At 42.8% G+C, this 21,789-nt stretch overlaps 2 protein-coding genes across 2 annotated transcripts in view; both read right to left on the bottom strand.

The window, feature by feature from the left end:
- Positions 1–1,732: 1,732 nt before the first annotated feature.
- On the bottom strand, positions 1,733–4,387 carry LOC131884878 (uncharacterized). Its single transcript, XM_059232772.1, has 5 exons — positions 3,897–4,387; positions 2,927–3,203; positions 2,561–2,797; positions 2,328–2,445; positions 1,733–2,042 (listed from the first exon to the last, which is right to left on the bottom strand). The coding sequence occupies exons 1-5, from the start codon at positions 4,260–4,262 to the stop codon at positions 1,889–1,891; spliced, it is 1,152 nt and encodes a 383-aa protein (XP_059088755.1). The 5' UTR covers positions 4,263–4,387; the 3' UTR covers positions 1,733–1,888.
- Positions 4,388–9,032: 4,645 nt separating this feature from the next.
- The window catches only part of LOC131884413 (protein spire homolog 1-like), a gene marked incomplete in the record, with an annotated part of 54,660 nt that continues 41,903 nt past the window's right edge, over positions 9,033–21,789 (bottom strand). The window contains 7 exon segments of the mRNA XM_059232180.1: positions 9,033–9,697; positions 9,774–10,045; positions 10,121–10,357; positions 10,565–11,964; positions 13,761–13,899; positions 13,988–14,230; positions 14,660–15,130. Of these exon segments, the coding sequence (XP_059088163.1) occupies positions 9,529–9,697; positions 9,774–10,045; positions 10,121–10,357; positions 10,565–11,964; positions 13,761–13,899; positions 13,988–14,230; positions 14,660–15,130 (2,931 nt within the window).

Raw genomic sequence — 21,789 nt, 5'->3', positions numbered from 1 at the left:
GAGGGCATTACAAATGCTTACGTTGCCAAAAGAAAACTTGAGTGATCGATCTTTTCTAACTATGCTTATATGTGCTTGTGCATAAAAACAAGGTTGAATCTATTCACTTTCATACTTTGATGAGCATGAAAAGAGCTTCCCAGGTTGAATCTTGCTTAATTGCATTTTCACGTTTGTAATTTACAGCACTTCATGAAAGGTTTAAATTAGGCCGAGAGTAAGAGTATGGAGAGTGTGACTGCGATACTCATTACAAGCTCGTTCCTTAGGGGTTGGATTCTCTGTTTGTCTACAAGCAAGACTTAAGTTATAACGGCAAAAGGATCAACTCTTGGAAAAGTATGTTTTACCGTGGCTCAGATTAGTCATCAGATCACTTAAAATACATTAAAAGATATAACTTTCCAATGGGAGAGCACAGCATGAGCATATGACATTACATAGTAATACTCTTGCATTTCCATAAAAGTATATTTTGAAGACGCTCACTTATTACTAATGATAGGGAAAAATTACAATTGCAAGTTTTGCATATTGGATACATACTTTTCCATAAGGTATTTTCCGATTTAGAGAGTTTTTTCTGCATATCTTGAGTCTTTTAAGGGACAGAGTACATCAAATTAACCGCATGAGTTGCTAAAACACAATCATATTGAATAGAGGCTTAAAAAGCCAAATTTATAACACTGATGAACAAAATCAGTTTTAATTTTCTTTTGGTGTGTTCAGGGGCTAGGCTAGCATATCTTTTTGCCTGTTTCAGCATTAGACTTACAGTATTGTTGCTAGTAAAAAAGAATTGGATATATTTTTGGACTCAGGTACCGAGTTATGCATGTGAGTCCTCAGGGGGAATTGATTGGGAGAACATACAGTATTGAGAGCTCAAAAGGATTGTGTCTCTTGGGTTGGCCTTCGTCACCAGAGACTCTGCCTAGTTTTTTTGAAAGCGACCCGCCACTTTTTGCAACTTGTGGCTTGACTCTTAAATGACAAGACAATAACAACGTAGATAAAGCCCCACTGAGGTCAGATAATCGCAATTTCTTTTCATCTTTTAAGTTGACTAATTTGAATATGTAGAAGAAATCAGAACTAACTTAAAAACGAGCGACTATTGAAAATCCGTGGAGCCAAAGCATAAGACAATATGACCCCTAACCTGAACAGTGCAAAGTTCACGGTCTTCCACCAAAAGTCAGGTTCCTTTTAGAAACTATACAAATATTGCGTTAGGAAAAGAATTGAAGTGTCAAAACCAAATCAAAAATTTCCACGAATTTTGCCACTCAGTATTCTCAATTCTTACATTTTTCGATAGGAGGGCATCCGGAGTCATGATGTTTTTCTACGCCTGTCTTACAGATATTCTATTGGTTTTAGAGTTTTCTATCTGCTCAAATGGTATCTTTTCAAGGGCGATATCTTAGTGTTTGCTCGATACACTGTCGATGCTTGTATGTTTTGACTTGATTAACCTACTAATCGGAGCAACAATCAAAAGTCATATTTTCCAAATATGTTCCTTTTATATTTGTGCGATTGAAAATCGAAATCAAAATTTAAAGTCTTGGCATTTGAGCAAACTCTCATTTGTGTCTTTGGTTCCTTTGGGTACAAAAAATATTTGAAAACATGTGTCGTACATTTGCCACGGTCTGAAGAAAGTTGTTTTGCACAACAAATACAAATACATACGTATATGAAATAATGACAAGATCCGTGAATGAACGGTATTTGAAATGTATTGTATTTATGATAAATCAAAACAAAAACCACATATTTGTTGGATTGATTTTTTGTCCACAGTCCACAATTCAACAATGTATGATAACTTGATTATCCATTTAGTTGAAATATCTTGGTTTGGTGAACTCCGTCCATGTTAGTACGTGAACATGTCTTCAAGGGCATGCTCTCGCACTTGCAAGGCATAAAATAAGAACGAGGCCAACCAATGGGCTCCGGCATAATCACTTCCAACCACAAATTCCATGGATTCGCGAATGTGTTCATCGCCCAAAGAAAGAAACTTTGCTCTGAAACGAACAACCAAACTCAAGGGTCAGCATGAGAAACTCAAAAGAAGGAAGGGATAGAAAGGAAACTTTTGTCCGCCTTCTTATCAGATGAAGGACCTCAGTTAGTTCTTCAACTTGCCGCTTCCAAAGCGAAGCTTTGGAATTGAAATTAGGCTTCAAGGAAGAAAAAGTCGAATCAGGAAACAAATGCCATTCCGATTGGACTCATTGCAAGATCCCTGGGAGCGATGCAGTCAGTCACCACTTCAAAATATGAAGCCTAAGTTTCTTGCCCAAATTTACCGGTTCATGGTGTCATTCTTGGGCAAGGTCTTGATCAATGAGTAGAGGTTCCAAGCTCGCGAAAAGTTCACTCCATCTAGATGAACAAGTTTCCCATCGGTTCGATCAATGACATGCCCTGAAGGGGAAAAAGATGAAAGAAATAAAAAAAGGAATACGAACAATCCGTTATAGAGGCCAAGTTGATGTGCTATTTGTTTCCTCTAAGCCATAAGGCTTCAACAAGAACTCACCTGGCTCCAGAATAAAGTCAGGATCAAACAGGTTGGGTAGGAACTTCTGGAACCATTCGTTGAATTCATCAGGTTGATCCAAATCGCTGAGCTTTCCCATGAGTTCGGCCTCTTGAAGACACGGAGATAAAAAGTCCGAGCCACTGGGCTCCCAATTCAATGGACAATCCACGTCACTTTGGAAATGACCCGTGGCGTTAAAAGCAATCAAATCGGCCAACTCCTCAAGATCGTGTTCTGCAACACAAAGCAACACAATACATCAGGTTTTGCATCTTTCTGATGGTTGTCTGCATCGCCTGAATGCAGCTCAGTGACAGGTTTGGCTTCCTGGTTGAGATTTTTGCAAGTCACAATGCTACTCACTTTGAGCGTATTCGTATGCAAAAATGAGTCCAAATGCGGTGTTTGGGTGCTCCCCTGCTCGAATTGGATAAGCCAATGAAGGCAGGAAGTTCTGGTAGTTTTGCACCAAAAGATCAGCCATGGGTTGGAGAATGCGACTCCAGCCTCGTTCCTGATTCTGAGGGTTCTGCTCAAGTTCGTCATGCAACTTCAAGAACCAGGCCCAGCCATAAGTTCGTTCGAATATTTTGTTATGCTCTTGCCTGAAAACTTCCATTTCCACAGCCACCTTGTCTTCCTGGAAAATGGAACATGATTCGTAAGTGAGCACGCTTTCTCGTGGGAGGAATCAATCGTCTTGGCCAGTACATTCCTTACTGTATGTACAACTTCGAGGCTTTTTACCCTCTTTCATGACTGTAATTCAATCAACCGAGACAGTAAAAAGCGATTTACTGTCTAGGTTTCTCATTTTCTGGGTTCTTCAGGGAACATACGCCTGGAGTGTTGGTTTGCACCGCATACCAAGTGCCAGAGCGCTTAATACAAACGGAACTTATTTGCACTGAACCAAGCAATGCAACAACATTTGCGCCAGAATGCCACCAAGACTTGAGGTGCTGGACGACAGCGAAATGCTTCTCATGTCACAAATAGAAGATAGGCCAAGTTCGAGGAAGGATATTGGGATCGTTGGAAAATTCGTTGCCAAAATCATCTGAGCCTGGTTTTCGCCCTACTCTATAATGCATGGAAATCGAATATCTTCTTTGGCTTTTCAAACACGTGAGTATTCAAAATCGCCCTAAGCTTATTGTACTTTGTTAGCAAATACGTTCATAAGGTGAAGGAAAAGCTCTTGAGAGGGAAAAGGGAAAGATCCTTATTGGATCCTATCCTTTGATCAAGGATCCTTTCGCTCATCTTGGATATCGACACCGTGTTATTTTCTATGATTGCAAGGTACTTTAGAAGCATTTGTCTTGCTTGCCTGGAATTGTTCATCAAACAGAGTGATTATCCTTTGGGCCAAGTCCGTGTCGGGGAATTTATTCAGGATAGCTGCCAAGAGCCAGTGGCCGTGAACGGCCGAGTGCCAATCAAAACACCCATAGAAGATGGGGTGAACCGCATGGGGACTCTTCAATTCTTCGATTCCATTGTACGTAATGCCGAACTTGTGGGGAAACTCTTGATTGTAGCAAGTCAAGGGGAGGTTGGCTAAGCGTTCGGCCGTCTCATAATCGATCACCAGATCATCGGCACCTGAGATGGTTGGCACCCAACCACTAAACAAGGTTATCCACAAAAATAATACACGGAACAAGGACCAAGACGAAAACTGCTTGACACCCATCGCTGATGAATGATGACTGAGGGGATCTGACCTCTGTGGTTCGACCACTTGTCTAATCGGCGGAAATCAGTCGTAAACAGGTTTAATTTTTGTAGAAATAAGGGCTCTTTGTGGGCATTTTTCCAACACGCTAAATGAAAATCCCTGGTATATTTTGGCATTTTCTGATATCCCTAGTTATTCACCTTCTTCTGGGAGATTGTAGGCCAAATAGAGAATGTCTTGTGTAAAACTAGGTTTTCTTCTACTCGTGCAATTAAGCAAAAAACTCTTGGAGGCTCTTGTGGTAAGGTGTTTTGTTGACTTGTGTAGTATCATAAATTGATAACTATCATAATGTTTTGGATTGACTAAATTAACAGGGGTATAGATTTGTTGGGGAGTAGAGAAAGGGAAGAGTAAATATAAAGTAAAGAGAGTAATAATTAAGAGGGAAAAGTAATTAGAAAATTATGTGCAAAGTGTAGATAGAACGAACGGCAAAATTGAGAGTAAGACGGGAGTGTTAGTGGAAAGAGTAAGAGGGAAGAATGAGAGGATATATTAAGCGTGAGGGGTAAATGGGTTAAGGTAGATAAGTTAGAAACCAAAGAGACATGAGGAAGCAAAAAGTGAATAGTACATACACTAAGACAGAGGGAAATTATTGATTTTGAAGATTGGATAAAATCGATAGGGGATAAAATTATTGCGGATAGGTGGTAATGAAGCAAAAGCATCTATGTTTGTGCCTTATTTGCCTACCCATTTGATGGCTTCATCCTTTCGATTTTTTTTGGCAACTAATCTAATTGGTGCACTCAAAAGGTCAAGAGCAATTAAGTAGAAAAGAAAGAATTATCAACAAAAGACAAAGAACAAAGGAAACTTTTACTGCTTTAAGGATTTTGAATAGAGACAGATTCTGAAAGCACATTTCTTTTTTTTGTATTTTGCAGGTTTTTACTTCGCATGCACGATCTAAAAACACACTTCTTCATCTTGTTTGATGTCTTTCATACAGTCCAGTAAATACAAAATATAATTTATTCCATAACATGTTTTGATGAAAAACTATAAACATAACACGCACTACTTCATAACCTACAAAGTTTTATTTCAACGAAGCTAAATCTCTTCTTTTGAAATCTTTTAATAAGGACTAAAATTGTGCGCACTTTCTCACGCCCCGGGAAAAACAATCCCTCTTGAAAGAAATAGCTACTCTATGTTTCAGGGCGATGAACGCGATGAGAGGAGACTGACGAAACTAAACTTCCCAACAAAGATAAGGACTGCTCCGACTCGATTTTTCAAAATCAATAACATGATTCCCAGTCTGTGTGACATAGATTTTAGAGGGCTTCTAATACAAATTTTATCTTGGAATGGGTCGTCCTTAGTCTAAAGATATTGTGAAGAACACCCATATCAAGCTCAAAGTAATCAAGTCTAACAAGTGCCTGCGGTACATGTCCAATCACGTTTAAAATTATTTCATCTTTCACTATACTGTGAGAAGTCACATATACGGTAATTTGGTCATTAATTTGAAGTGTCGAGCGTTGAGAAACAATTCCCTCCTTGGATCACTCTCACGATAGCCAAAACGAATGATCTAAAATATGGTTCAACATAGAAGCCTGGTTTCAACGCCTTACAGACAATAGAGAAGATTCTAAGCGTTACTTATCTATCTCGCACCAAAATAAAGATACCACTGCTTACTGCCTGAAAAGCAAATTACTACTCAAGGGATGGAAAGAAACAATGGATTTGTTGACGATACTAAAAAATTCAGAATTAGTCTGACTATAATTGATATTATTTTATCTTTTTCATCAGCCATTGCTTTCATAAGTGTGATGATTACACAAAGGGAAAAAGGGAAATATCTAAAGCCTAAGATTTTACCTCTATCGTCAAATCGTCATTCTTGGGAAAAGTACTCTAATCTATCTTTTTGGCGTTTTTCTCACTACATGAATAAGTATTATTCTGATTTGAATGCCGATTTCATTGTTGTTGACAAAATCTCAGGAGTTTTCAAATTCAACATGGTTTCATGAGAAAACTATGGGACTCTTGCTCATGTATTTCTATTTGGGCGTCAAATGAAAGCGAGCCCAATTCTCAGGAAAGATAACACCACTTTAAAGCGAACAAGACTGTAACTAAGAAGTAAATATTTGCTGGCAAAGTCAATATCTAGGGCAAATGCACTTGAATCATATTTGAAATGCATTTTTGTATTTGCATTACCTTAAATGACTTAAGCAACTCATAGAAAATTTTAAATACACTGATTGATTTATTAGTTGTGACTTTCCTGCCATTATTTAGTCTACTGGACTGACTCAGTGCAATTTAAGACATTTAGAATGATATAGCCACACATTTAGGAAATCAACGTTTTTCAACATAAGGAAAATATGCCTAAGCTACGAAAGATTAAAAAAGAGAGTAAGGCGAATACTTTTTAGGTAATATGTAATATACTTCTTTTATTTACTTTTATCCAAAATGAGACAATTCTTCTCCAAAAAGTCTATTCTGATCCAATTGTACACAGGGGGCAGACATGCGTAATAATTGTGTTTTCTATGGTTCACTCTTTTGCCATGACAACGCTTTTTATTCAAAAAAAGTTGTGATCGATTACCCTTTTCTTACCTTTTCGGGCAAATTTTCTTATCCTTTAGGTACCTATTTGGGCGATTTTTTCCATTTTTTTCGAGGTCTTGTGATCGTTTGTTTGTTTGTTTTTGTTTGTACACTCTTGGAACTAAGTTCCATTTGAGATAGTTCATTTTTCTTTATTTCGAAACTCTATCAGCACCGAAAATTGAAAATAATTGCTGCACATTTCAAATTTCCCGCGCTTTTTAACGGTTCATAGACTCCCTAGTGTGCATAATGAGTAAATGACACACTCAAGGTTAATATTTAAAATTTGAAAAAAGGATTTAGACGAAGAAGGGCTGAAATGCGAGAAATATATGTACGGTTTTATTTTCCAAACCAAAAAGCTGTAGCGGTTAAAAAAGCCCGTAAAAAAACAAACCAAAAAAAAAAATATTGAAGTATATTTCAGAGACCAAGTTTTTATGCTCAGAAAGAACCCAGAATATATATGCTCTGAGTTAAGGATCTATGATAGTTGAGGGGTCTAATGTACGCAAAAGAGGGCGGCATAATTTAGTTCCCCAATGGGCGTGGTTTCGAAAGCGCCTTCGGTAGTCACCCTTATAATGAAGAAGACGTGGTGCAATGATTAGTCAAATTTTCGTAGATGTGAGAGATCCTCAGTTTGTTTCTCTTCCCCAACCTTTCTCACAGAGACTTTTAGCTGCTAACCACGCCCACATATGCAGAACGAAACTGAATCGGACATGATTGTCATGATCGGACAATAGTACTAGGACGTTATTGATGGCTGGCTTCGCTGACCGGGCGAGAATCAACCAGCCGACCCTAGAACCCAAGCACACTTTCACCTACTTTGAGCCATTTTTCGGTATTTTTTTTTTCGAAAATCGAAAAATGGCCCATTTTTGTTTCGGTCTCTTAGTTTTGTATACAATGGAACCCGCTTTTATCGTCTACGTTTATAACGTCCATTCGCTTATATCGTCGTTTTCTCAATGTCCCGATTCATTCTTACAGTTTTTATGTTAATTGAGTGCGCTCATAGAGCCGCCTCACTCCGGATATATCGTCATTTTGAGGAAAACTTTTGTGCAGTATTTCTGCTGTAAAACTTTCATTTCTGACTACAAACCCCACCTGAATAAGCTTGTTGCTTGAACATTTGTAACAGATAAACTATCCATTCGATCTTGAAAACAATATAGAGATGAAATCTGATTTCATTGGCTACACATTTCTCTGCCAACCACGCCGGATTCAACTTTGTCCAGAGTTTCAATACGTCAGCGAAACGAAATGATTTTTCATTCAAACCAAGGCATCTGTTTTAATAGCTTAAGATGATCTTCCAAAGATGCCGTCGTAGACAGCTCAGGAACCTCCTACGCCCCAAGATATTGACGTTGCAATGTCATTGATTGGAATAGGCTGACTTCAATGGAAGTAAACAAATCTATGGTTAATAGTTTGAAGCAAAGTATACTAGATAGTTTCCATGGAAATCAAAATAAAGTTTCAAGAATTGTAGTCACTTTTGAGTTATATATCCTTAAAACACTCAAATTTTAAGATTTATTGGCGTATTTGACATCGTTATGCACCTAATAGAGAAATTTCTGATATTTCGTCAATTTGGCTCGGCCCCGAGAGCGACGTTATGAGCTGGTCTCACTCTATTTGTAACCTTTAAAGTCTAGTTCAGGGCAAGGACCAAAATTTTCCTAACGGATCTTTCAAGGGAGGTCACACAACCTCTAAATCTCATTCCTTTGTCTAAAACGATCCAATTTTGGCTTCACCAACTTCAAACCAATGCAAACATTGTCAATTATTGGCAAAATGGCGATTTTCCATGATTGGAAAGAAACAGTGCTCGATCCTGTGATAATTCTTCTTTGATTCAATGATACCAACACGGGACGAATTCGGTCACCCTTCAAGCTTTTTAACTACTCAGGGAGCCTTGGACTTCTCAGCACTCCAAATTGTCTAAATCCAAAAAGAAATGGCACTATTAGCCCTTGAATAAATACTTCAAATTCGATAAATCCTGTTTTCAATATAATTGTTTATTTTGAGTCTTTTCTTGCAAATAAACGATGACTTTGTCCTTAAATCTAAAGAAATATGAAGGCCAACGAGTTCACAATTTTTCGCATAATTTATTCCAGCCCGTAAATTCGATAAGGATCGGATCAACAACATGTATTGGACTGACTAGTTTATTGCTAGGATTTGAAGTTTTACTAACATGGGATCCTACAGATGCTGACAAGTGACACATGTTGCATCGAAATCAGTCTCAGTACAACGACAACGGCGACATTATATGTGAAATAATCATTAATTACCATGATTAAAACGTTGTCCTCGGATAACATAAGGATCAATGACGAACAAATCACCTATCACATGAACATGATATCAATGAATAACGATGACGAACATGGCCGACATACGTAACAACTTCAATAAAAGCTTGACAAAACTAAGTACTAGGTAGTAAGCAGGTTGGGGAAGGCCCGGGAGAGGGAAATTAGATAGCACAGCCAGCGAGTGGTTTGCGAAACAACGCAGTCTTCTCTCATTAGTTCGTAAGCGGAAAATCGTGGTGATCAGGTTCATGGACACGCCACGATTATGACAGGCACAAGGACTTGGTGAATTGTTGTCTCCGGGTGGCCCTCTGGGTTCGGACGATTTGAAGAATCATTTCCTTGCAATCAATGCACACATTGACTTGACTACTCGGCGAGGTGTCCGGTTTCTGCTTGTGAGACACGGTGTTCGAGCGCCGCAACTTGACCCTGGAACAAAATGATCAATTCCCAAAATAAATCCACGGAACAATCAGACAATGAATTGGGCAAATGGTCCACTTACTTGGACTCCTTTTTGGGGCTCGATTCTGACCGGTTAGCGGGCAAACTTTGCATTATGTCCCCGTTCTCCACCCGATCACTCATGGATTTTCTGCGGCGATCCGAGTCAATCTCCGAAGTAGCAGAAGGGACATCGGAATCGGGAAAGAATGAAGAGCCTCTTCGTTTGGCCGAGAATGAGAACAAACGGCTGTCGCGTTCCTCCTCCTTTGATGGCAATGGACTCAAAGCGAAGACGGGAATATTCGAAAAATGCTCCGATGGGATTCGCATCTAAGAGGAGAGATATCGATTCATAAAATAATCTGTTAGGGCTAATAGCGTTCTTGTTCAAAACTCAGAACTCACCTTGGAGAGACACCCGGAGCAGACCGTATGATGACAAAGCTGACACTCGTAGCTCCAAGTGAAAAGGCCGAATCTGGTTTTCATGCACAGAAAGCAGACTTTCTTCTTTTCCAAATCGTCTCTGAGATTGGTATCGATGGTTAGACTTTCGAGCTCAGCCTTGGTCAGCACCGATCGAATGTGCACCACTTCGGCCAAAGTCAAGTCCAAGGTTTGCAAGGCGGACGCCCATTGATCCTGAAATATCCCAATAGCAATGTTGATCATTAAGTTTCATCCACCATGATGACGTTATCTTCCAATTGGCAAGTGCGAGTGCCTGGTGAGTGTAGTAATTAATATGCGGGCTTTCCCCAAAAACAAAAGACGGACAGAACGGCAGATAGAAAATTAAGTGGATAGATGCAAAGATTGACAGAGTGTGAAGAAGCGAGTGTTACTTACAAACTTATCGGGCTTAACCGTGCTAGCTTCAGGTACACGAGGCAACTGACGCCTGGGGGAAAATTTATTGGTCAACTGCGTTTTGAGGCTGGAAGACTTGGATGGCACTTGATAACGTTGATTGTGGGAGGTCGACGAGACCAGGGATTGAGGATCTCCTTTGGGCGGGGTCGAGGATTGAGGCGTCGATAGTTTTCGGGCCGTTCTCGTCAGTCCCGAGATCACGAGTGGAGTCGTGACCGGACTCAGATCCTCGGGCGGGAATGAAGCTCGCTGGGTAAAGGCCGGTCTTGAGGAAGTGGACAAGTACGAAGTGGTTCGTTTCAACGGGGTGCTCGTGAGAAACGTCTGAGCGCAAAACGTACTGGTGGATGAAGCCCGAACCAAAGGCGGGAGTTCGGGCATCTGACGGGGATTGACCGGTGGAGGTGCTCTTGGGCCCTGCTGATGAAGGGAACATGGACGACCCGCAATATGGTATGGCATGCTGGTGTACGCCAGAGACGACGTGGATTGGTGGGCAGGGTTGTGTTTAATAGTGTTAGGGTTATTCTTACTCGAGAACGTGGATCGGAGTCTCGACCAACGGGAGGAGGAAAGGAAAGAGGAAGAGGAAGGGGACGAGGACGAGATCGAGGACGCGGAGGAACAACAAGGTTCCGTGTTAGGCAAGTGAGGGTTAAGTGCGGTCAGAGGAGGCTGTGGTTGTAACGAGTACAGGTTAGTCATACTGGACGTTTGTGTGGGAGGTGTTAGGATTATGGCAGACTTGGCCCTCACGGCTCGAGCATATCTACTCCCCGAGGGGCCAGTAGCAGCTCGGAGATGAGCTGAGCTGGAACTTACGTTGTGGAGGAACGATTGGGAGGTCTTTCGGTTGGAACGCCTTAGAACGACAGGCGAGTGATCCGGAGAGTCGTGAGACGGAGCATGATGACTCGGGGTGTGCAGAGTCACTCGACGAGGGGATGGATTTCGGGAATGCGGATTTGACGTGGACGGTGGGACGGCCAAGTCCAAGGCATCACTCTGCCATTGAACTCGTCGTTGGGGACGATGATGATGGCCGTTGAGGGTAGAGAACATGTCCTCGTCATCGTCGTCCGGGTTGAACGTCATGAAGGAGGGATCGGGCCGAACCAGTTTCTTTACTGGACTCGGACACAATGAGGATCGGTCGGGGTCGGCGTCTTCGTCGCTTTCATTCTGGAAGTTATTGCCTCTGACGTTGATGGTGGAATGAGACGAGACGTTACGGCAGCCATTGGCGTTGCTATTGGCCCATGACAAGGAGGACATGGATTTGGCATGAGACATGGATGACCAGGAGACAGGGCATGTATTCGGGGTGGGCCCATTAACATGCACCTTGATGGATGTGCCCACATAGGACCGTTCCACTAAAAAGAGAAGAAAAAAAGGTATGTTATTGAGTGAATGCCCGGTACAATCGACACTCGCAGAGCACTGAATAAGTGTCTGCCGCATTCTAGCTGGGCTCTTTACGAGCTTCCACTAATGACGGCAAAAAACCCGTCCCTGCTTTCCCCCTTCGTTTCCCGAGACTTCGTTAATCTAATTGCTGGCTTTGCCTTTGGAATACGCCGATATCTTGTTCGAGATCGATCTCGAGTCTTGTGGAATTGCAAGTGCTCAAATCGACGTTGGTCAATTGCTGGATGCCAAACAAGTTGCCTATGGGCAAAACTTTCGAAGAACCTCATTAGAATCGCCAAATATTTCCAATCTGCAATGGTACCGTTTTTTGGCCAAGTTTCGGCGCATTGAGAAAACAAACACAGACTGGGGTTGGCACTTCATGGGGTGGCGTGTGCATTTTAAATGACCTCCAATCGATCATTAAGTAAAAGAGTGAGTGTAATTAATGCCCAACACCTGACGAGCTTTTAACGATGTGCTACATCTCAACCATCTGTAGATTTGGCCATTTTCTCGGACTCGACACTTTGAATAAGCAAATGACTTGCTTCGTCCGGATTTCTTGCCGTATCGTCATCATTTGCGGTTTCAAATCAGCTTGGTTGATGCGTCAAGGGAAACTGGTCCGTGATTCACTCACAATTGAGGCCTTGCTAGTGAGTGAAGTAAAGCTGTTGCAGAGCAAGGAAGGTCCTTAGCAGCAATGTGTTGTCCAGAGAATCATCAAGCTCTTGCGTTGAGGATGGCACGACAATTGGCAGTCAAATTACTCCCGAAATGTTGCTGCATGATTGCTAGCAACTCTGCTGAGCAATTACTGCAATTCCCTGGTCAACGTGCTTGTCTACCTGCATTCACACGCACACAATTGCACACACGATCGACGAGTAGGCTCTCATTGTCTCGATTAGAGGAGATGCTACCCCTCTGGATTGCAATTGGTGTTGTGGCACAAATTGGTTAAGGTCGATCATGACTAATTTCATGGGCCAGCTCATTAGGTCAACTGGCGGTTGATTTGACTTTCAGCTCAAGGGGGCATTTGGTCCTTCATCTCGAACTAAAGCATTCCATCATCATCATCATCATCATCATCATCATCATCAAGGATAGACTATAGCCAAAGGTGGCAAATAAACTACTGCCATAGGTGGTTGTCGAATCGGTAATAAGCAATGTCAACGACTTTGAATTGTTTTTCGTCACGTTCGAGAATTTGAATATCAAGAGTGCTCCATAAAGTGTTGTCAAAGTAAACTAAAATGGTCAGAATCGGGAAGGATCAGTTCCATTTTCTCTCCTCTTGGTAAAGCATGTATGGCCCCCAACTTTGATGCATGATGCCTCCCACCCTCTCCGCTTATTAGTGCCGTATTTTTTTTCTAACAAGTTTAGAGGCATTAAGTGTAACAAAGCCGATTTCTGAGCTCCCAATGCCCACCTACGACAAAGTGTTCGTAAAAAGTCATTTTCAACGCCTCTGGTCGTGACGTGCTTTTCGGCATCTTTGGCATGACACTGTCGCCGAAGCCGTCGATGAAGCCGTCGCCGCACTATTAGCACTTGAAAAAGAGCATCGACAATTGACGCCGGTAATGAATGTTCTTTGTTCAACGAGAACCTGTGGAGCTGAGAGAAAATGTCACTACGTCACTACGGACGACAAATCCGACGCCTAAACAAGCATCTTCAGTGAAGCATTGCCAACAGTACGAATTCGAACACGCTTTTCAAACGGTAAATGACGAAATCTCACTTTGAATCGGCCTCGGAGGCTGTCGGGGTCCGGGTGTCTTCCGGAGAAATTCTTTGGGGTCCTTGGAGCGGATTTCTTGCATGAGACGTTCTTGAGGGGTCACATATGTTTGACAAGGCTGAAGTTTTCGTTGTGATGCCTAGAATAAAAACAGAGAAATTAAAGACTCAATAAGTAGGCATACATGTGGAAAGTGCATCCAATTCGAATTCCTCGCTTGGACTTACCGGTTTAAGAGGCGGCCTAGATCGAATGAACTCCAAGATGATATCATGGGCATCCTTTTTGATTCTTTGAGGGATCTCTCCATCCACCATGACCTTATTCAATTTGTATCGCCTCGATCGAATGTCGTCCATGAGGATCTCATAGGGGGTGAGCTCGAACTCGATGGGCGTCTTGGTGTAATCGGTCTTTTTCAATTTGACTCCTTGACGGAGTTCACTCAGGGTTTGAATCCATAAATTGGCCTGAAAATGAGGTACTTATATCAGAACGAACAAACGAACCTCGTAGGCCATGGAAGTGATTGTGATAGTTACAGTAGCAAAAGTAGCAATAGCATCAGCAGCAATCACACTGGTCTCAGCACCACTACAACCAAGGAGAACACGGGGAAATTGTTTTAGAGGTCATGGACCCTGTACTTTTACTATTATTCCATTACAAACGTCCATGTTCGCTTCGTTACAGCAATTTAGAAGAGCAATCAAAAAGTAATTAAAGATCTGATAAATTGTCTTCTTATCGTACAATGTTTCACCCCGTGATTTTCTTCAGTTTCTATTCTAAGCCTTCTAAGTCGGGATGTGATGCAAGGGAGATGACACGACCGATAATGCTGCCAGATGATGACAGAACGGCGGCAATCACTTATCAGCTATCACACAGTCACTTACCCAGTCTTGGAGGGCCAGATCTTGAAGTTCTTCACTGTGCGTGATTGAGAAGCGACCCTTCTCCAGGAACGAGGACAACTCCAAGGCCTCGGAAACGAGAGCTCGACAAACGGCTCGGAAATGAGCATCGGCCTCGCTTCGGACTGACAAATGGTTGGCACAGCGACACAACACCTGATCAACGGCATGGCCTCGACATGACGGAGATGGAGAGGGAGACGGGTGAGCCGTGGAGAGAGGTGGCGGACTTGTGGTGGCGCTTGACGAGGCTGAGGTCGAGCTGGGCCCGCTGAAGTAGCAACTCCGGTCATTGCTACTCCCCGAGGACGAAGCCGATGAGAAATGACCGTCAAAGTGATCCGAATCGTCGTGATCCTTCTCGATGCCTTCGTCATCAGTGTCGTGACGATGGAGCCGAGGGTGGAGCAGATCGGGGGCTTGACTGCCACGAAGGGGATCGGATTTTTCGGACTCGACATGCACGTCCTCGTCCTCGTCGTCCTCTTCATCCTCTTCATCGTCTTCGTCTGACTCTGTAGCTGAAAGAAAGAAACAAACAGAACCATCACAACCATGGCCTTCTCTTCTCTCCCACATTAGGTGGCGTCTTTGGGTTTGCATGTTTATTGTCGAGATGGGTAATTTGTCAAAATAACTTAAAAGTACTTGTCTGCATTTGTGTGCGACACAAAGAGAGGAAATGAGCGAGGAGAGAGTCAGTGAGTGTATTGTACGTTGGTGTCTTCAATGCAATGCCCATGGTTCAAGTGAGCTGACTCCCATCCATCTTCATGCTAGGTTGCTGTGACATAATGGCAATGACATCTCCCCATTGTTTTGGGAAGCCTTTGCTTTTTGTCCGACTCCTTTGTCAGCTTTTTATACCCTCGGCTCATTTTCCAGCCAAATTTTTGGTCTCCACAATTGGTCATGTGTTTCTTTTCTTGTCAGCCTAGTGGGTGTGACGATGTAATGTGTAGGAGGGGAAAAGAAGAACCGAGGATGCGATCTCTTCCCGGGGGCGAGCATCGCCATTTTCCAAACCTCACCATGTACATTCTTGTCATGCGAGCTAATCTTGACATCATCGGGTTGCATTTGGCCATGGCCCTCGTTTACAGGACGACCGTAGACAAAGAAGGGCTACCAAATAATTATCAGGTCTCAACTGAGATTCGAGCTCTTATCCGCTCGATTATCTTCGTAGGAATGGAACGGGTTTTCTAAAGGCCAGTCAGCTCGCCAGTCAGCTCTCAAGTGCAGGAATATCTATCTTATGGCCTCTGTGCTGATCGCAAGATGAAAACTCCGTGCAATTTCGGTGACACTTGTGCAAAACTCAATTTCCATCATAAATAAGATTACCAAGACAACTTAAATCAATACTAAAGAATCAATCAAACAAACGTATTGCACTGCGTGTGTAGGCATCCTGCGATCTAGAGATAGTGCGTTTTTTGCAATACGTGGAGGAGCATGCTTTACGGGATGGAGCTCCCATTATTTGTTGGTGTTATGCACTTGGTTTTTCTATCAATGCCTACAATGTAATGATGCCAACTGTCCAACATAGTTATTACGAACATAAAATCTTGGTTAGCCCGAAAAATGTGTTATTCCATCATTTACGTATATTTTTGAAAATGAACTGAAGGTGGTGTAATTTGTAGAAAGTAGAAGAAGTGCTTCGTTTTCTTTTCGAAACTTTAGCATTCTGATCATGTTGCACACGAAGCGATACGTAGATTCTTGAAGTTGGAATAACATCAACATTATCATCATCAGCAACAACTCAGTTTCTTATTCACAAGGCCAACGGAAAATCTATGTCAATCACTCAAACTGAGAAAAAACCGGGGTGACAGAAATTTCATCAACTCCATCTACCATCACTGCCAGAATAGCACCAACGAGTTCAAAGCCCACATTTCCAATCCATCCAGACTCGACGTACTATTTTTTACAAGCCACTGCAATTGCGAGACCCCGAGCAACTCATCACAGACATCGTTAGGCCCAAAGAGAACTCCGCTTCAGTTCATTTTTGTCTTCATCATGACCCAAAATCCAAGAGTAGCTGAAGAAAATGTTCATGAGAGAAGATGAGCAACAGCAGCAATGAAACACTGGTCATAGGGGTGGTTGAAAATCAAGAGACAATGATTATCTCTGGGCAGGAAAGATATGAAGAACTGTAAAACCCAACCATGAAGTCTGTCCACCAATCAAGGGCTGTCCAGTTGCTCTGAGCACTGCTGTGGATGGTGTTGTTGTTGGAATCTCAATGGACTTAACCTCAATGATATTCAAACGGCCCTGACTTCACGAAGGCAAAGATGAGACGATGAGCTTCTTGTTTCATAGCCTCCAGTTGGAATAATAATCAATCAGGGCACCAAAGGGGAGAACAAACATTCTTGGGAGAAAAAGCGATTACCCAAGGCACGATTTTCGAGCCGCTCACTCGAATTTCTGCTTTCTTTCAATCTTCGAGCCTGTGCATTGGCGGAACTTATGGTAGAAATTGTGTTGGTAACGATAAGAAGGTCTTTTTTGGGGGGGGGTTCCACCTCAAATATTGGTCTTGCTTGCCACGGATTTGCATGAAATCGGCCAAAGAGCAAACGAACAGGAGAAGATGGCTTGTCCGGACCATTCTCTCTGTAATTTGTTGGACCTGTCTGTCTATTTATCGCGATCCGACACTTGAACCAAAAAAGATCAAACAAAACGAACGATCTGTGGAATCTCGGCTCGTCCATCTAGCGGATGAAGCATCGAGCCTTCGCGACGGTTTTGAAGGCGTTCCAGCCTGGATTGAACACCTTGTGGAACTCAATCAGGCAACCGCAAGCAATGCGTTTGTAGAGGTATCCGTGTCAAGCAGGAATGAATTCTTCAAATTTCTCGGATCATTGCCATCTTGAAGTTTTGATCTTATCGGCGTCTTTCTACCGGGCATTGGGGACCATAGACACATACAAAACGAAATACATGCCATACTGTTCTACACTGACAAAGACAAGTAAGGAATATCAAGATGGCAACAAGCTCAAAGTCCTCCTCGTTTTCGTTTTCTTGGTCCTCCCCATCACTTTTGTACGTCCACCCCAGTGAAAGGGTTTGTTAGAATTTCGTTAGATTTGGGAAATGATGCAGCCGCGGGAAATCCAAACGGTGTGTCACGAATGCGATGAAGCAGACCTCGTATCTGCTCTCTTCATTAAGACTTCGAACCACGTTTGCTCGTTTTAACGAAGTGCCAAACTGAGATAAGACAAAGCCCCAGATACAACCCTTCGGGGAGGCTGGGTTTTTATCCCATCTTGGGCGTGCCTCGCCAAATCGTGGCAACGCCATCGCGATGAAACAAAAACAATTTTAACCACTGACCCTTAACGAGCGACTTTGTCCAACGGAGTGAAAAAGCCACTTGCAAATCGGGGAGCACGTCAACAAGCCATCTGCTTTGTCCTGCCGAGATTGAAAATGAACCCAATCCGGAGAAGTTTCGAATTCAATAGCTCAATGTCAATGGCTATTGAGATGGTGTTTTCGATATTTATTGGTGGATGGAGCTAGATTTCGAATCGAATCAAAGACAACAAAGGGGTCTGCACTTGCATATGGTTCTGAGAATCGATCCCTTGAGTTCCACTGAAGCGAGTTGAAAGTGGTGTTTCGGGGTAGGATTTCTTTCATTGCACATTCCCGTTTGTTAGCCGCATTCAGATTTCGGGAAATGAAACCGAGATTTGCACATTCAAATCGTGTCCATTCCCTCTATGTACTATCAGAGTGGTGCTTGGATCATTGTACTCTCAGGCAGAGAGAGAGGAATGAATACCCGGGAATATAGAAATCGCCCCACGATTACCGGGAGGGTGACTTTCCAAATCTGAGTTTGTCAATCCGTCCATTGGGAGTAAGTAACGAGTTCAGTTCAGTCCTTCACCTCCTCCCTCCAGCTCCACTAACACCATACCACTCATCAAGCATGTCCAATGAGCTGTCACTCAAATGCTACTAATCAACGAGTTTCTCTCTTTGCTAGCTTCCCAGCTACACAATCACACTCACGTGTAACAAATGGGTCCACGTCGTCGCAATCTTGCTCAACCTACGGAGTATGAACTGTGTGCGTACGTGCACTACATTCGCTCAAGGTGGGTTGCCTCGGGACAACGAGTACTATCATATCAAAGATTATTTACGCTCTCAACAAATATGGCTGACAATCCCCTCAACCAGCCGCTTTAGACTCAACCAGGTGCATGCATGTGAATCGAGGTTTTACTACGTACAAGATGGGCCGAAGAGTGACTGGCGAGGACCAGTTGCTAGTCCTATAGGATTAGTAAGTAGCCTTTGAAGACCCACTAACTCAACGAACAGGAGAGCGAGGAACGAGGAACGAGAAGTTAGGTGTTGGGTAAAGGTGGTAATTGTAAAGCCCAAGATGCACAATTTTCGCAACCAAGATGCATTTGCCCACTGGTGGTGGTAGCTCAACTAGGATTTTTACACGCTGATGTGCATGATGGGATTATTATGACTAAAAGGATTTTTTCCCCATCTGGACTGGCCTATACAAACTTTGGCATCTTAAATAGGAGTTCTTTGTGGACGATGATGCATTTAAAGAATGGCCCTACAATGCAAATGAACTCCTTTGTGGTCACACCCGAGTTTCAACATCTCGCCATTGTGGTTGAGCTTCTTACAAGCAAACAACAACAGCCAAATCAGTGTCAGTCCTAGCCCGATCCTGCATTGAGCACTCTATGGATTGAACCAGCACCTCGGAATCCAATTCTGTTTCATCTGGGAAGAGAGCCCATGGCTTTTTTTTACAAAGGTTAGGGAACAACTAGTGAAATTTGCGCCAATTTGGGAAGATAGGTGATCATTAGCACTTAGTAATGGAGCGATTTCTCGATTCGATCGGAAATGGCGGTGTGAACCTAGTGCCAAGTCAAAGGTCAATTCAAACACGGCAAATACATAGAGCTTTACTTGGGGTGAATTTGATTTTGATTTTGAGTTGGAAAGTAGGACATTGTCTGTATGGTTTTCAAACGCTGTTCATTTGAAGATGAGACATCGTAGCTTTAGTCAGTCCGGCAGGCATAATTAAAAATAAGTTACTCACCAAATGATGTCATGAGATCCAGGAGATTCTCCAGCCCTGGAGTCAAGGTCCGCTCCTCGTTCTCCTTAAGGCCGAAATCTAAGGCTGAATAAATGACTAAGCCCAACTCCGTAATCACCTGAAACGAATTATATAAGAAAGCGTTATGAAAACGGCATTTGATTGCCACGCATTTAGAACCAGGTCTAGAAACACTTCTGAAGTACGCCTCACTTTGAAACCTGACGACGGATTATCTTCACGGGCTTTCGTGACGTAACACGAACAACGACAGACGGTCAAGTTTCAAAGAGGGCATTGCTAATCATCTACTAATCCTGTTTTGGTTTCACTCTTCTTCGAAGATGTACCCGACTTACTATGTGGTGTGAGAAGAGTTGTGTTTCAGAATTCAGACTCATTTGCATGTCGAGCATGTTTTGTCACAAACAATTAGCATTATGAAGCTTCAGAAATATTTTCCAACTCGTTGTTTCTATCACAACCTCCCCTCACTGAAGAGGTGGGATAAAAAACCGCGGGCATTGGGCCGTTTAACAGAGACACAAAGCCAATTTGACACGAAGGCATTCGAGGAATGAGGTTGTGCACGATTTCAATCACGAAACTGGTACATCCGAACATAAAAAGAAGCCTCGAAACTTGTCGATGTCGTTCCATCGACCGCATCTATTACTTGTATACGCTTACTCATTGCCGAGAATGAAATTTTGTAATAGATCGACATGAACCGGACCGTTCAAGAGAGAGAGAGAGCGTCTAAGAGATTGATAAGCTCAATAACATATCTAGACAAAATGAAAAAAAAAACAAGCCTGCTAAGATGGCTCTGAAACAATAGTCGTTGATATATGAGGGCGATTGTAAAATGGCATTGGGCATGTGCTGAGTTATAAGGGATCTCGTCCCCTTTGCACAGTACTATTTGCGGCCCTTGATGGATGATGATATCACATGGAAATGGAATAAGAGCAAGAATAGATAGGAAGACGATTAAGCCATTTGAGTATCAGAGAGGCCGAGATTAACCGAGTGAGGATGCCGGTCGATCCTCGCGATGGTTTCTGAATCCAGGCTTCAAATACGACAGGTTTTTCTCCCGCCTCGTCCTCATCGGATCTCAGCAGATGCTTCAAGATTAAATATCTTCCTATTAAAACGAATGCCCATTGCTGGCGCACTTAAAGGGTTTCTTAGGACCCTCCGTATAAACTTTTTTTTCTTCACCAGCCTCACTTTATACTATAGTAGGTAGGTATTCAAGCACTAGGTATGAGAGCGAACTAAAAAAAGCTTAACCGGAATGAAAACGCGAGCAAAACCCACCATCCGCCTCGATGATTGGAAGACGTGCTCCCGAGAATGAATCGTGACAATTCAGCCTTTTACAAGTTCTTGTCCAAGTTTTTCCTCTCCAGGGGCAGAAGGAGAGAACGAGAAGGGACGAGATGGGCCATGGCAAAAACTTGTGCAGACTCATCTACATCTTCTTCACCTCGGCCGGGATGGAAACGGATTGAACCTAAATTGACAGCTCAATCTGGCCCAGGGTCTCAAGTTGTGCCAACGGTCATATCGAGGAGACACATTAGAGCCGTCTTGTTTCAGGCGGAATGAATAACGTGTCGAGAGATCAAGATTTGGAGGATTGTTCTCGTTCTTCTAATCGGAAAGAGCGAAATGATTTGGAGGGCAACGCCCCTTCAATTGGCACCAAGATTTCCAGTCGTGTACCACATACCGTAGGTGGGTGCGTATACATACTTCCATTCCTCCTGCCTTCCTGCTCCTCCTCCTTCGTCTACTCACAGTCATGATCGTCATCCTCCACCCTATCACCACTACCAGCACCAACACCACCACCATAGACACCGCCATGCATGCACTACACATCTAGTGTAAGCTCTACGTCGTTTGTCTCCGAACAACACGTTGAAGTCACCCCCACCCTCACCTACGTTCAGTACATACATATACT

Source organism: Tigriopus californicus, chromosome 8 (genome assembly GCF_007210705.1).
Source record: "Tigriopus californicus strain San Diego chromosome 8, Tcal_SD_v2.1, whole genome shotgun sequence".
Classification (NCBI taxonomy): Eukaryota; Metazoa; Arthropoda; class Copepoda; order Harpacticoida; family Harpacticidae; genus Tigriopus; species Tigriopus californicus.
Note: the sequence above shows the minus strand (reverse complement) of the source record. Positions and strands in the feature narration are given on the sequence as shown.